Consider the following 15,373-nt stretch of genomic DNA (forward strand, 5'->3'; position numbering starts at 1 on the left):
ACTGCACTTCAGAGAGGTCCTTCCGGGGTGCAATTTCCACACTGCTTCCCCTTCTCCTTTGGAGAGCTTGGGGACAGTAATTATATTTATAACATTACTCAAACTGAAAGAATTAGAAGAGATGTGTGTGTGTGTGTTAAATCCCATATTTGTGTTGATTTGCTTTCTTCATTTGTCAACACTTTCTGTATAATCGTTTTCACTATAATCCTTTTCTTCTGCTTGTTTGGGGCTTTCATGCAGCCTCAGGAGAAAAAAAAGAATATGAACACAGGAGAAGGTGGCTGTAAAATTACAAGAGCTGGCAGGAAAGTCACAGGCAGTTGAAACTAGTAGTAGCTCACATTTAAAATAATTAGATTTCAAGTTGACAGTGTTCCTTTAAACATACAGTTGAAATCACAGTTGCCAAATCCACTACAAAGTAACTTGCCAGTTATTTTACTTCCTCCCTCCTTACACAACAAGGAAAATCATGTATTCCTAACTGAACCTGTCAGTTTAATTATTATATAAAAACACAGACTAGTCATCATTTTCTAAAATATATATTTTTTATTTTACCACATATGGTTTCTTAGGAAGGAGACAGCTTTTAGAAACCAAAAGGCAGATCATCACAGCTCTTCAGTTGATTTTGTTAGTCCATTGTTGGAGATAACTTTGGCATATTCTATTGCTGATTGGTAAGGAACACGAGGGAGAGCTGGGTTTTCAAAGTCAACATGGAAAAGTCCAAATCGACAGCTGTATCCACAAGTCCATTCAAAGTTGTCAAGGAGGGACCACACAAAATATCCTTTAAGGTGGACATCATCAAGAGAGATGGCTGAAATTAACACAACAAATGTAACCTTACAAATGTAGCACATATATAGCTTGTGATTAACTGATTTTTTTTATATTCCACTTTTAACAGTACCTGCTATGGCAAAAACAATGTAAATATCAATACTGACAGTCCATGAAAAGATATATTCTTTGCCAGGGTAGTAGCTCAGAGAACTGGTCTGCTTTTACTTTTCTGGAGCATCCAGGCAGTAAGGTAAAGAGAAGCATTAGCAGAGCTGGATATGACAGTGTTTTACTGTTCAGTGTTTGGTCCTATACAGTGCTGTCAGTCTCACACCTTCATAGCCACTACAACTCACTAAACTACAAAAAGGATAGTTGACTTTACGTGGAACTCTCTATTAACAAGACAATAGGAGCTTCTTTGGCTGCATTCTACCAAGCTAGCTCAAAGGTGAATACAAGACAATACCTAGTGTAGACCTTCACTATTTAAAAGGTCTTAATTTCTTAAAATAGAAAGGCTAAGAAAGTGAAAAATATTCTTCAAACAATTCCTTATAAAACAAAATCCTGAAACCTAGAACATACGCCATGCTCTTTCCTCTTTTCAGAGCTAAGACCTCCAACCCCTCAGAAGTGACTCATTGATTTAGAGACTGGGTTTAAAAGTGTTCTCTAATTCCATACAGTATATGTGCCATGTCGAGTACAGTTGCCCACTTGCACACAGACGTGATCACATAACATACAATAGGAGGAAAATAATGTGCAACATTTACTTTTGAAACAATATTTTAAATCCCAAATTCTTCCATATGCAACATACATATTTCCTGAACTAAAGCTAATGTTACCATTTATTGTTTGACTGACCTCTGCTGCAGTTGTACATGATGCAGGGACATACGAGAGAGAAAAAGGTTGAAAAAATAATCAAGTGATAATTTGTCTGACTAGCTGGTGGTTTCCTTGAATAAAATAAAATGAAGTGCAATTGCATGAAAATTGATAATGCACATATAACTTGGATAAATCAAAAAGAGCAAAAATTAAGTTTACGAAAACCTGGATTCCTTTGATTGGTTTAACTGGGAAGATAAAACAAAGCTAATCTGCTTCTTTCTTCTGTATTCCAGGAACCATAATTGTGTGTGTCACTAATTATACATTTGCATAATTTTTGAACAAAATGTAACAGAAAATCAGTGTATCAACAATAAATGCTGTTTCTCCTGTAAAGCAAAGGGAAGGACAGGAAAAAGTTCTCTTTTAAATTGCCACTAGTTCCACAGCAGCCATGAATATTCAGAAGCAATGGTGGGAACATGCCTCTGCTTCTTGTCACAGAAAAATATTTAGGTATAGAATTGCTTAGGTACAGTCCAAAAGGAGTCGGACATAGTCTCTGAACTACACAATGCTGTGCTATTGTTAGGAAATAAACCACGGAGGAACCTACTGTACATGTCTTTCTGCATCCAGTAGACAAATTAGGGAACGAAACATCATCACGTGACTTGTCAATTTGATTTATGAGGTACCTAAACCTTGGATGGGGAGTGGGGGGGGAACTTGTGTATGAAATCTCTGCTCAAAACAGCATTGCACACAAAGATAACTCAGACTGACAGGGATGGCTGTTGGTCCAAGGAAGCTGGAACAAATGGGATAAGCACCACTCTTCTTGTGTTTCTAGTGCTTTTGACTTAAAACTATTAAAAGGGAGGGGGAGAAGAAGACACGTCAAATAAAAAGATGAGAGACAAAAATAATATCTATGGTGAACTTTTGATACACTGCTGCCTTGATAATAGGACATTCTCCAAATAGTGAATTTCATGCCGATACTTTGATTAGAAAACACATTAGGAGCTCATTATTTCTAAGCCTTGAGCACGATTTCCCAACATTCCTAGTTAAACTGTGCACTCTCTCTATACTGCACAGACCATAAAAGACTTCGGTTTTTTTGGTAAATGATAGTTCCTCCCAAAGTTCAATAAAGGGTATTTTCGCTGCAGTTTCAAAATACAAATACCTCATACTTCTAACAATTATGATTAATTTGTCTCTCGCCACCTTTAGAGCACAGGACAAGACACGTCTCTTTACAAAGGCCTTTTCCAGTTTTGACAGGGCTGACAAGCTTTTGCTCACCTTGGATATCTTTTTACACTGGACTCATCTAAGCACGTTAGGAGAGAACAGACCACAACTGGATAGCAACTGCCTCTTTTAATCTTTGCTGTGCTGTCTAGATATTATGATGTCAGGCACGATATAAATAGACATAGATCTCTCTGCCCCCATTATACCATTAATCACCATAACTGGAAGTTGTGCTAATTACTCTGCCAATGTGGGTGGCCACAATAGCTGAAGGAGATCCTTTAGGTGTACTGCCAAGTATCTAATTTGTCTTGTCATTTTTCACATTAACTGTCTATTCCTTGTAGGGTCACTTCTCTGTACTCATTTTTCCTTGATAGCTCTGCTACCTTTGACACCATAAGCCACCTACCTCTCCACAAGAGCCTCTCATCTTTGGATTTCTGCGACACTGACTACTTGCTTCTTTACCTAGCTGACAATTCCTTCCGTATTACTATTAATGGATCCTCTCCTTCCCTTCCTGTCTCTGCTGGAATTTCCCATGCTCTGTCATCATTCCTCTCTACAGTCATCCCTTGGGTGCCCTTGTCTGTTCCCACAGTCTCTCTTATCTCCACAGGCTAATGACTCTTAAATTTACTTCTCCACCCCTGACATTTGTCCAGGCTTATATCACATGTCTCTGTGATATCTTCTCCTGGACTTCCCACCACTTCCTGCAATGTTATATGGCTAAAAATGATTATGTAGTCTCTGCTTCCAGCTTTACCTATTATTGACAACTACTCTCCAAATAACTGAAGCTTGCAACCTTGGGGTAATTTGCCTTCTCCTCATGCTTTTCTCTTCACTTCCAGGGTCTCACCAAATCTTATCACTTCTTTCTCTACAACACTTCTAGCCTCTTTCCCTTCCTCTCCCGCCCCACTGCTTAAACTTTGCTTCACCTCTTAGTTCTCTCCCTCTCACCTGAACCACTGTAAACTCCTCTCTTCAATCTCCTTCATCCTCCACTCCTTTTTCAATCTAACCATTGTTTCTGCTCCAACTATATAATAAACCACATTCCTCAAATCCCTCCATCGGCTCCCATCAAGTCTGTGAGTTTTGTTTATATATTTTGCTAAGGTCTTTTGGGGACCATATCTGAAAAAATAATGTGGTTGTACTTGTTCAGTATATAACTATTCTTTGAGCCAATGTGATAATACATTTGACACAATTAATACTTCAAAACAATATCAGAAATGTGTGTGTTCATACCAGGCTAGTAAAGGATTTATTGGGCTTTGGTTTTGCTTAGTTCGTGTCTTCGTGAATGTGCTATAGGATTTCTTTTTGCATGCTGCATTCTGTGCTAATCACTGATTCTTCTCCTGTAAGAATGACATCACTAACAATCTTAACCTGGATGTCAAACTCCCAGTCTGCAGGCTAGTTCCAGTTCACTTGATGTCTTTAGCTAGTTCTCCAAAACAGATTCAGATTCTGCAGAATGAAACCGATTATTTAAGAAATAAGGCTTTCAGCCCTTATGATTACAAAAAGAAAAGGAGTACTTGTGAGCTCACGAAAGCTTATGCTCAAATAAATTGGTTAGTCTCTAAGGTGCCACAAGTACTCCTTTTCTTTTTGCGAATACAGACTAACACGGCTGTTACTCTGAAACCTATGATTACAAAGAAAGACTTCTTAATATAAACTGATGTAGCCATGATATTTGTGGATCTGGGCCCATATCAATTTACCAGTTCCCTAATACACCAACTCTCCGTGTCCCACAGAATTGAAGCACTTAAAATCTGCGGTTGGTTGTTCAAAGTAGATTTCAAATGCCATTATTGACAAACATTTTACATTTTCCTCTGCCTCCTGTTTCCTGTTACAGGCGGTACAGTGAAGTTAAACACATAAGCATCAATCAACGGGGTTAATGAGAAGTACCAGGGAATACCTGAAGAATAGCATTTTTAAAGTGTTATTCTGAGACTGACAACTTTATAGCATCTAATGTCTGCAGAAAGACAAGCAAAAGATCTGTGAGTATGGAAGCAGCCAGTTTCAATGAACTACTCAGAATATTAATAAGAGAAAGAGTAGGGGACAACATTGGATGCAATGCAATAAACCTGTTTATTTGAATTCTCCAGCTTTTATCAGTTTAGGGGCTTAACTGGCTATCAGTGAAAGTGCTCCAGGCATTCTCATGTGCTGCCAGAATAGCGAACACCCAGAACCGATGACTGGCAAGAAATTCATTCAGTCACTTAGAATCATAGAATATCAGGGTTGGAAGTGACCTCAGGAGGTCATCTTAGTCCAACCCCCTGCTCAAAGCAGGACCAATCCCCAATTAAATCATCCCAGCCAGGGCTTTGTCAAGCCTGACCTTAAAAACTTCTAAGGAAGGAGATTCTACCACCTCCCTAGGTAACACATTCCAGTGTTTCACCACCCTCCTAGTGAAAAAGTTTTTCCTAATATCCAATCTAAACCTCCCCCACTGCAACTTGAGACCATTACTCCTTGTCCTGTCCTCTTCTACCACTGAGAATAGTCTAGAACAATCCTCTCTGGAACCCCCTTTCAGGTAGTTGAAAGCAGCTATCAAATCCCCCTTCATTCTTCTCTTCTGCAGACTAAACAATCCCAGTTCCCTCAGCCTCTCCTCATAAGTCATGTGTTCCAGACCCCTAATCATTTTTGTTGCCCTTCGCTGGACTCTCTCCAATTTATCCACATCCTTCTTGTAGTGTGGGGCCCAAAACTGGACACGGTACTCCAGATGAGGCCTCACCAATGTCGAATAGAGGGGGACGATCACGTCCCTCGATCTGCTCGCTATGCCCCTACTTATACATCCCAAAATGCCATTGGCCTTCTTGGCAACAAGGGCACACTGCTGACTCATATCCAGCTTCTTGTCCACTGTCACCCCTAGGTCCTTTTCCGCAGAACTGCTGCCTAGCCATACGGTCCCTAGTCTGTAGCTGTGCATTGGGTTCTTCTGTCCTAAGTGCAGGACCCTGCACTTATCCTTATTGAACCTCATCAGATTTCTTTTGGCCCAATCCTCCAATTTGTCTAGGTCCCTCTGTATCCTATCCCTGCCCTCCAGCGTATCTACCACTCCTCCCAGTTTAGTATCATCCGCAAATTTGCTGAGAGTGCAATCCACACCATCCTCCAGATCATTTATGAAGATATTGAACAAAACTGGCCCCAGGACCGACCCCTGGGGAACTCCACTTGACACCGGCTGCCAACTAGACATGGAGCCACTGATCACTACCCGCTGAGCCCGACAATCTAGCCAACTTTCTACCCACCTTATAGTGCATTCATCCAGCCCATACTACTTTAACTTGCTGACAAGAATACTGTGGGAGACCGTGTCAAAAGCTTTGCTAAAGTCAAGAAACAATACATCCACTGCTTTCCCTTCATCCACAGAACCAGTAATCTCATCATAGAAGTTGATTAGATTAGTCAGGCATGACCTTCCCTTGGTGATCCATGCTGACTGTTCCTGATCACTTTCCTCTCATGTAAGTGCTTCAGGATTGATTCTTTGAGGACCTACTCCATGATTTTTCCGGGGACTGAGGTGAGGCTGACTGGCCTGTAGTTCCCAGGATCCTCCTTCTTACCCTTTTTTAAAGATTGGCACTACATTAGCCTTTTTTGCAGTCATCCGGGACTTCCCCCGTTCGCCACGAGTTTTCAAAGATAATGGCCAATGGCTCTGCAATCACAGCCGCCAATTCCTTTAGCACTCTTGGATGCAACTCGTCCAGCCCCATGGACTTGTGCACATCCAGCTTTTCTAAATAGTCCCTAACCACCTCTTTCTCCACAGACGGCTGGCCATCTATTCCCCATGTTGTGATGCCCAGCGCAGCAGTCTGGGAGCTGACCTTGTTCGTGAAGACAGAGGCAAAAAAAGCATTGCGTACATTAGCTTTTTCCACATCCTCTGTCACTAGGTTGCCTCCCTCATTCATTAAGGGGCCCACACTTTCCTTGGCTTTCTTCTTGTTGCCAACATACCTGAAGAAACCCTTCTTGTTACTCTTGACATCTCTTGCTAGCTGCAGCTCCGGGTGCGATTTGGCCCTCCTGATTTCATTCCTACATGCCCGAGCAATATTTTTATACTCTTCCCTAGTCATATGTCCAACCTTCCACTTCTTGTAAGCTTCTTTTTTATGTTTAAGATCCGCTAGGATTTCACCGTTAAGCCAAGCTGGTCGCCTGCCATATTTACTATTCTTTCGACACATCGGGATGGTTTGTCCCTGTAACTTCAACAGGGATTCCTTGAAATACAGCCAGCTCTCCTGGACTCCTTTCCCCTTCATGTTAGTCCCCCAGGGGATCCTACCCATCTGTTCCCTGAGGGAGTCGAAGTCTGCTTTCCTGAAGTCCAGGGTCCGTATCCTGCTGCTTACCTTTCTTCCCTGTGTCAGGATCCTGAACTCAACCAACTCATGGTCACTGCCTCCCAGATTCCCATCCACTTTTGCTTCCCCCACTACATTTGCTGTAAGGACTGTGACCTCAAGCTCCAACTAGGCAACATTCAATGTCAGAGACGACGAGCAGAAATATACCTCCAGTACTGATGGTTAACTGGTGGGGGAAAGGAAAGGGAATAGGCTGGCTGCTGAAATGCTCCCAAAAAGGACAAGTTTGGATGTGTGCTTTCTGTGACATTTGATGGATTTTTAATGCCTTTTTTTTATATACAGCAACTTAAGGTAGCCCTAATTTAGAGTGCCTTCACAGCTACTCACAGCTTTTTAAGGTGCTATTACTAACACCTGAACAACACTACATGATGCCTAATCAGGATCCTTCTGCATTGAAGATTTAATTGGAGAAGTTGCACATGCATAAACCAATGAGAATACTTTCAGGTTTGCAGTATTCTTTAATCTGCAATCAGAACTTGTTTGGAAAATAAAATTCCTTGTAGAATGCAAAGTGGAAACTATGAAATATGTTTCTCCTTCAAAACTTTGGGGACTAGAACATTATTGTATACAAAATCTCTCTCACTGGCCAGAAAAATAATTCAGTCATGCAGCAATGGAAAAGTAGAAATCAAGTGTACAGGCAAATGATATATATTGATTTAAATAGATGTTTGTTAAGCAAGAGAATGAGAAACATTAATTTAATGCTCATGTACATGATTATATCTCAACATACCTGGCCAGAGTTATAAAATTAAGCCAATCTATGCCTGGGAAAACTTTTAACTTGAACAATAGAGTTAGATCAGCAGTAATCATGGCTGACACTTATGCATTCAATAAAGTGAACTAAAAAGTACAGAGAAAAGATTCAAGAAGAAATTTACATTCAGGAAACATTGGTTGAAAGTTAAATCTGGCTTGCCAGCAAAAGGGCGTCACAGGCAAAAATAGCCCCAATAGAATGATGATTGTAACGCTAACGAACATCTAAGCATTTGAAATAGGTTTGTCTGCCCCTTGAAGGAAACAATAAATACCGCCAGAGGCAAGTATGTAGGAAAGTTCAAAATGCTGGACACTTACTGAGAGTCAAAAGATATTTATTTCCATTTGTGAGGCACACATGGAAAATATAGCATAACTATTGAAAAGATTTTATATTCACCTGGAGTTAAGTTCTGGTCATACTGAAGGTAATGGCAAAATACCCATTACTTCAATGGGGCCAGATTTTCATAGAATCATAGAATCATAGAATATCAGGGTTGGAAGGGACCTCAGGAGGTCATCTAGTCCAACACCCTGCTCAAAGCAGGACCAATCCCCAATTAAATCATCGCAGCCAGGGCTTTGTCAAGCCTGACCTTAAAAACTTCTAAGGAAGGAGATTTTCACATGTCATGTCAGAGATCTGCAGGCCACAACTTTTTCCTAATGTTATCATTCAAGTGGCTTCAAAATCAGTGAACCCAGTCTGAAAAAAGTTAAAGAGCCAAGTTCTGCCCCCATTATACCTGTGTGTAGTGAGGCCGTGTGGCCTGCCTCTGAGCCTGAGGGAGGGATCACTTTCTGCCCCCTTTGGGCGGACCCAGGCCAGGCCCACCCTCTTATTAGTGGGGGAAGCAAAAGTGGATGGGAATCTGGGAGGCAGTGACCATGAGTTGGTTGAGTTCAGGATCCTGACGCAGGGAAGAAAGGTAAGCAGCAGGATACGGACCCTGGACTTCAGAAAAGCAGACTTCGACTCCCTCAGGGAACGGATGGCCAGGATCCCCTGGGGGACTAACATGAAGGGGAAAGGAGTCCAGGAGAGCTGGCTGTATTTCAAGGAATCCCTGTTGAAGTTACAGGGACAAACCATCCCGATGAGTTGAAAGAATAGTAAATATGGCAGGCGACCAGCTTGGCTTAATGGTGAAATCCTAGCGGATCTTAAACATAAAAAAGAAGCTTACAAGAAGTGGAAGGTTGGACATATGACCAGGGAAGAGTATAAAAATATTGCTCAGGCATGTAGGAATGATATCAGGAGGGCCAAATCGCACCTGGAGCTGCAGTTAGCAAGAGATGTCAAGAGTAACAAGAAGGGTTTCTTCAGGTATGTTGGCAACAAGAAGAAAGCCAAGGAAAGTGTGGGCCCCTTACTGAATGAGGGAGGCAACCTAGTGACAGAGGATGTGGAAAAAGCTAATGTACGCAATGCTTTTTTTGCCTCTGTCTTCACGAACAAGGTCAGCTCCCAGACTGCTGCGCTGGGCATCACAACATGGGGAAGAGATGGCCAGCCCTCTGTGGAGATAGAGGTGGTTAGGGACTATTTAGAAAAGCTGGACGTGCACAAGTCCATGGGGCCGGACGAGTTGCATCCGAGAGTGCTGAAGGAATTGGCGGCTGTGATTGCAGAGCCATTGGCCATTATCTTTGAAAACTCGTGGTGAACGGGGGAAGTCCCGGATGACTGCAAAAAGGCTAATGTAGTGCCAATCTTTAAAAAGGGTAAGAAGGAGGATCCTGGGAACTACAGGCCAGTCAGCCTCACCTCAGTCCCCGGAAAAATCATGGAGCAGGTCCTCAAAGAATCAATCCTGAAGTACTTGCATGAGAGGAAAATGATCAGGAACAGCCAGCATGGATTCATCAAGGGAAGGTCATGCCTGACTAATCTAATCGCCTTTTATGATGAGATTACTGGTTCTGTGGATGAAGGGAAAGCAGCGGATGTATTGTTTCTTGACTTTAGCAAAGCTTTTGACACGGTCTCCCACAGTATTCTTGTCAGCAAGTTAAGGAAGTATGGGCTGGATGAATGCACTATAAGGTGGGTAGAAAGTTGGCTAGATTGTCGGGCTCAACGGGTAGTGATCAATGGCTCCATGTCTAGTTGGCAGCCGGTGTCAAGTGGAGTGCCCCAGGGGTCGGTCCTGGGGCCGGTTTTGTTCAATATCTTCATAAATGATCTGGAGGATGGTGTAGATTGCACTCTCAGCAAATTTGCGCATGATACTAAACCGGGAGGAGTGGTAGATACGCTGGAGGGGAGGGATAGGATACAGAAGGACCTAGACAAATTGGAGGATTGGGCCAAAAGAAATCTGATGAGGTTCAATAAGGATAAGTGCAGGGTCCTGCACTTAGGACGGAAGAATCCAATGCACCGCTACAGACTACAGACTGGGGTGACAGTGGATGAGAAGCTGGATATGAGTCAGCAGTGTGCCCTTGTTGCCAAGAAGGCCAATGGCATTTTGGGATGTATAAGTAGGGGCATAGCGAGCAGATGTAGGGACGTGATCCTTCCCCTCTATTCGACATTGGTGAGGCCTCATCTGGAGTACTGTGTCCAGTTTTGGGCCCCACACTACAAGAAGGATGTGGATAAATTGGAGATAGTCCAGCAAAGGGCAACAAAAATGATTAGGCGTCTAGAACACATGAGTTATGAGGAGAGGCTGAGGGAGCTGGGATTGTTTAGTCTGCAGAAGAGAAGAATGAGGGGGGATTTGATAGCTGCTTTCAATTACCTGAAAGGGGGTTCCAAAGAGGATGGCTCTAAACTGTTCTCAATGGTAGCAGATGACAGAACGAGGAGTAATGGTCTCAAGTTGCAGTGGGGGAGGTTTAGATTGGATATTAGGAAAAACTTTTTCACTAAGAGGGTGGTGAAACACTGGAATGCGTTACCTAGGGAGGTGGTAGAATCTCCTTCCTTAGAAGTTTTTAAGGTCAGGCTTGACAAAGCCCTGGCTGGGATGATTTAACTGGGAATTGGTCCTGCTTCGAGCAGGGGGTTGGACTAGATGACCTTCTGGGGTCCCTTCCAACCCTGATATTCTATGATTCTATGATTCTATGATTCTCTCATGCTGGATGCAGAGAGGCAGAACAGGAAGTCTAAGAGACGGAGCCTCTACCTCTGTTGAGCGAGAGAACCAGGGAAGGAGTTGGGTGCCTCTGCCTTGTCGCTGGCCCCCTGCCCAGCCACAGCCCTGGAGGAGTGATGGCCCCCATAGACAGATGGGCTGGTCGAATGTTTCAACAGGACTCCAAAGGAGATGCTCCTTATGTTTCCCCCACAGGAGCTCTGCCAGTGGGACCAGCTGATCCCTGCCCATACTGTTGGCCATTAGGGAGGTGCCCCAGTCCTCCATGAAGTTCTCTCCCTTTGATCTGCTGTATGGTTGCCAACCCTGAGGGCTGTTAGACCTAATGAGGGAAGCCTGGGAACACACCCTGTCACCGGTCCAGGAGCTCTTACAGAATGTCCTCCAATTAGAGGGGTGCCTGAACTGAGCTGGGGATCTGGCACAGGAGAATCTGTGAGCTGCCCAGGCAGCACAAAAGCAGACCTACAACCAGGGAGCCCGGATTTGCACCTTCGAGCCTGGCAACCGCGTACTCCTCCTGCTTCCCTTGGAGGAGTCAAAACTCCTGGCCTGCTGGCAAGGCCCCTATGAAGTAATTCACCAAATGGGCCCAATTACATATGAGGTTAGACAACTGGACTGACAGAAAAAAGACAGATCTATCAGGTGAACCTCCTGAAGTCATGGTGCGAGCAAGAAAGGCTGCTGATTACTTCATTTCTCCCCCTCCCCCCCCTCCCCCAAACTGGATCTGGGTCCGCAAGTCCCCGAGACAACTGATCCTGAAGAACCACAATTAGGGGGACGCCCTCACAATGGAGCAGCAAAAACAAGCCTGGAATCTGTGAAAGGCCTTTCCCAAGACCTTTACTGCCATACCAGGCCAAACTACCCTCATCCAACACACTGTCCTGGCAAGCCCAGGAGAGGTGGTCCGGGAAACCATGCAACCTCTCCTATGATGGATGCAGGAGATTGTGGAGAAGGAGGTCTAGGCAATGGTATAGCTAGGGGTCATTTAGAGGTTTGAGCGAGTGGCACAGTCCCATCATGCTGGTCCCGAAGCCCAGTGGGACCCTCTGATTCTGCATTGACTTCCAGAGGGTGAATTTGATCTCAAAGTTCGATGCCTACCCAATGCCCTGAATCAATGAACTCAACTGGCTTGGTGAGGCCCAGTACATCGCGACTCTTGATCTCACAAAGGGCTACTGGCAGATTCCCCTTGCTCCACAGAGAAGAATGTGTTTGCCACCCCAACTGTGGTATATTAATTCACCCAGATGCCTTTCAACCTTCATGGAGCCCCCCATGATGTTCCAGCAGCTGATGGACTGCCTTCTGAAGCCCCATAGCTGTGGCCTATTTAGATGATGTAGTGGTGTACAGCCACCACTGAGAAGACCATCTGAAAGAAGTGGCAGCCGCTCTTTGGGACCTGCGAGCTGCTAGGCTGATTGCAAACCTGAAGAAGTACTGGATTGGGTGGCAAGAAACCACCTACCTCGGGTACACCAGAGCCAGGCAGGGTCCACCCCACGCACCGGAAGCAGAGAGGTGGAACAGGAAATATAAGAGGTGACATCTCCAACTCAGTGGGGCGAGAACCAGGGGAAAAAACAGACCCCCCCCCCGCCTTGCTGCTGGCCCCCGGAGCAGGGACCGAGTTGCAACAACCCCTACCCATGGAGCAGCTGCCATGACTGCTGTCCAGTGAGTTCCCTGAGAAGCTGCCGGGACTGCCAGTTGCCGAGTACGCCAAGGAGACAGAGGACCCTTGAACTACGAAGCCCTATCTGCGGACTGTGGTAGGAAGTAGTCCAGGGAAACCAGACTTTAGTTTTGCTGGCAGAGCGCGAGACAGGATGTTTCAGTGGGATCCCTGCTAATTCAGTAGCAGAACCTTCCACCACTGTTAGGGCCCTGGGCTGGGACAAGATGGAGTAGGGTGAGCCCAAGTCCCTTTACTCCCTGCTGCCAACCCCACCCCTGAGGTGGCAGCCTACCCACCATAGGCCAAACAGCCTGTGTTTGTCTGCTGTCTGTCTAGCCAGGGAGCTGGTCTAAAGACTGCTATTGTGCTGCCCTGCCCAGAGGGCTGAGCCTGACTGCATTTGTTATCTGCCCTAGCCTGGAGGCCAGGCTAAATCCTGCTCCTTGCTCCGCCCTGCCCAGAGGGCCAGAGCAACGGACTGTATGTGCTGTCCATCCTAGCCAGGAGACTAGGCTAAAGACTGATCGTTGCTAGACCCCGCCCAAAGGGCCAGGGCTATAGATTGGTGATTTGCTAATTGACTTTTGACCACTGTGCAGGATGCGGTGGAGTGGCATCCATCTGAGCCTGTGGGACTGGGAGGTATGACTGCCAACCCACTACACTTTACAATTCCAGAGGAGACAAGAGAGTTGTACTGGTGTAACTGAGGAAAGAACTCCCCCAATTACTTAAAAAATCCTGCAATGCTACCAACATTACGCAAACAACATGCTAATAAAATATGTCTGAACTGAGTAGATAAATGATTGGGTTCTTTTGGGGAAAAGGTTTCAGTGACACCCAGTTTCTCATTTTACTACATTCCCTGTGTCTAGATTTTCAGATAAATTTAGCAAAAGCACAATATGGAATACCTCCTTTGCATTTCTGAAAAGATAAAAGTAGAGAAAATAACATCTCAATGGTTATACTGAATGGTTAAGGGCATACATCTTTTCCCACTGTAATATGAAAACGGGACACTGTCACAAATAACACTCAGAACTTGACATTATCTTTTTGTCCCCTTATAACAGATCTATTTTACATGCATCAATTTGATTTTAGAACAATTATTTCCTCCACTGCCAATCAAATATATTAAAGCACTATTTCTAAAAGGAAGGGGCGAAAACTTTGCTAGCACTCCAGAAGCACTCATTAGTTACCCTACAATAACATCCCATAAGCCAGGGAGTGCAGGAAGGCAAGAGGAAAATCATTTTTGGTATGAAAACAGATTTGAGTTGCAAGCCTCTAAGGAATTATTAAAACCCTAATGAATGTTTTTAATTAACTTTCACAGCATCCTTTAAAGTGAAATCATTTAGCAGTTGCAGTGGAAACCTGTTAAACAAATTACTAGTTGAACAAAACAGCTATACTTGTTAATAGGGCTTTTACTCCAACAGACTTCATACAGCCCAGTTGGGGTGTTTGGAGTCTGCTCCTGCAAAATCTCTCACAATTAGTAGAATTCTGCAAGACTAGCAATCTCTGTTCAGTACTCAGAGTCAACTACTTCTCACCGCAGGAGGGAAAGAGAGGTCACCTCTGGAGTAGGGCTAGGACTTCTGAAAAAACAGCAACCATGCAGCATATTCATATCTCCTATCTATCCCTGACTAAGAGGGATGTCTCTCTGGCATTAGAACAAGACTTGCCTTTGTTGTTGAAACCTTCGTTGCATATAGAACTGATGTTATGCTAGATGGGTTCTTTATATATATACACAGTAATTTATAAACATCATGTTTATTAATAAAACTAAGGTTCTGGAAAAGCTTTTTGTTTAAGTAAAGACATTTTTCATATCATTTTAAGCTTTCTTTCCAACTACAACCTTCACAGGTACACATGCTTAGCTGATTTAAAATCAGTAGATTAGGGCTGAAAGAATTAAAGTGGACTTTCCACGACTAAAACTGAATATGGAATGGATGTAGCAGAAGACTGCCATCTCCAGTTTACAGTTCTTGTACAGTATATATAATGTATATTATACACCCATAAGAATTGAGAGAAGGCGAAGATGCAGAATAAATGAAAAGCACAAGTGAGCTCTGGTGATAGACACAGAGTTTGAAGGGAAGTGAATGCTTGTGAAGACCTGCAGACATATTTCTGTCTTTGATCACAGTTTGATTTTTTTTTTATCTTCATATAAATTCCCACAGAAAAGAAAAAATTGTGTTAACACAAAGTTAAGCTGACATGGTGCAATTCTCACAGTCATGTAATGGTCAATTAAAAGTTTCACTGACAACTATATGCTTCTTCACGTAATCCAATTCACCCTTTATATACACTCAAGAGAAACTCATTGCTTCTACTCCTCTACCTCATTGCCATACCTAACTTCACTA

The 15,373-nt window shown here is 43.6% G+C and overlaps 1 protein-coding gene across 2 annotated transcripts in view; it reads right to left on the reverse strand.

The window, feature by feature from the left end:
* Positions 1 to 567: 567 nt before the first annotated feature.
* LOC140910713 (cytosolic beta-glucosidase-like) overlaps positions 568 to 15,373 on the reverse strand; it is a 90,984-nt gene continuing 76,178 nt past the window's right edge. For both annotated transcript variants that reach the window (XM_073342389.1, XM_073342387.1), the window contains exon 6: positions 568 to 829. In XM_073342389.1, coding sequence (XP_073198490.1) covers positions 618 to 829 — 212 coding nt within the window. In that variant the 3' untranslated portion in view covers positions 568 to 617. The remainder of the gene's footprint in view (positions 830 to 15,373) is intronic.

Source organism: Lepidochelys kempii, chromosome 4 (assembly GCF_965140265.1).
Source record: "Lepidochelys kempii isolate rLepKem1 chromosome 4, rLepKem1.hap2, whole genome shotgun sequence".
NCBI lineage: Eukaryota > Metazoa > Chordata > Testudines > Cheloniidae > Lepidochelys > Lepidochelys kempii.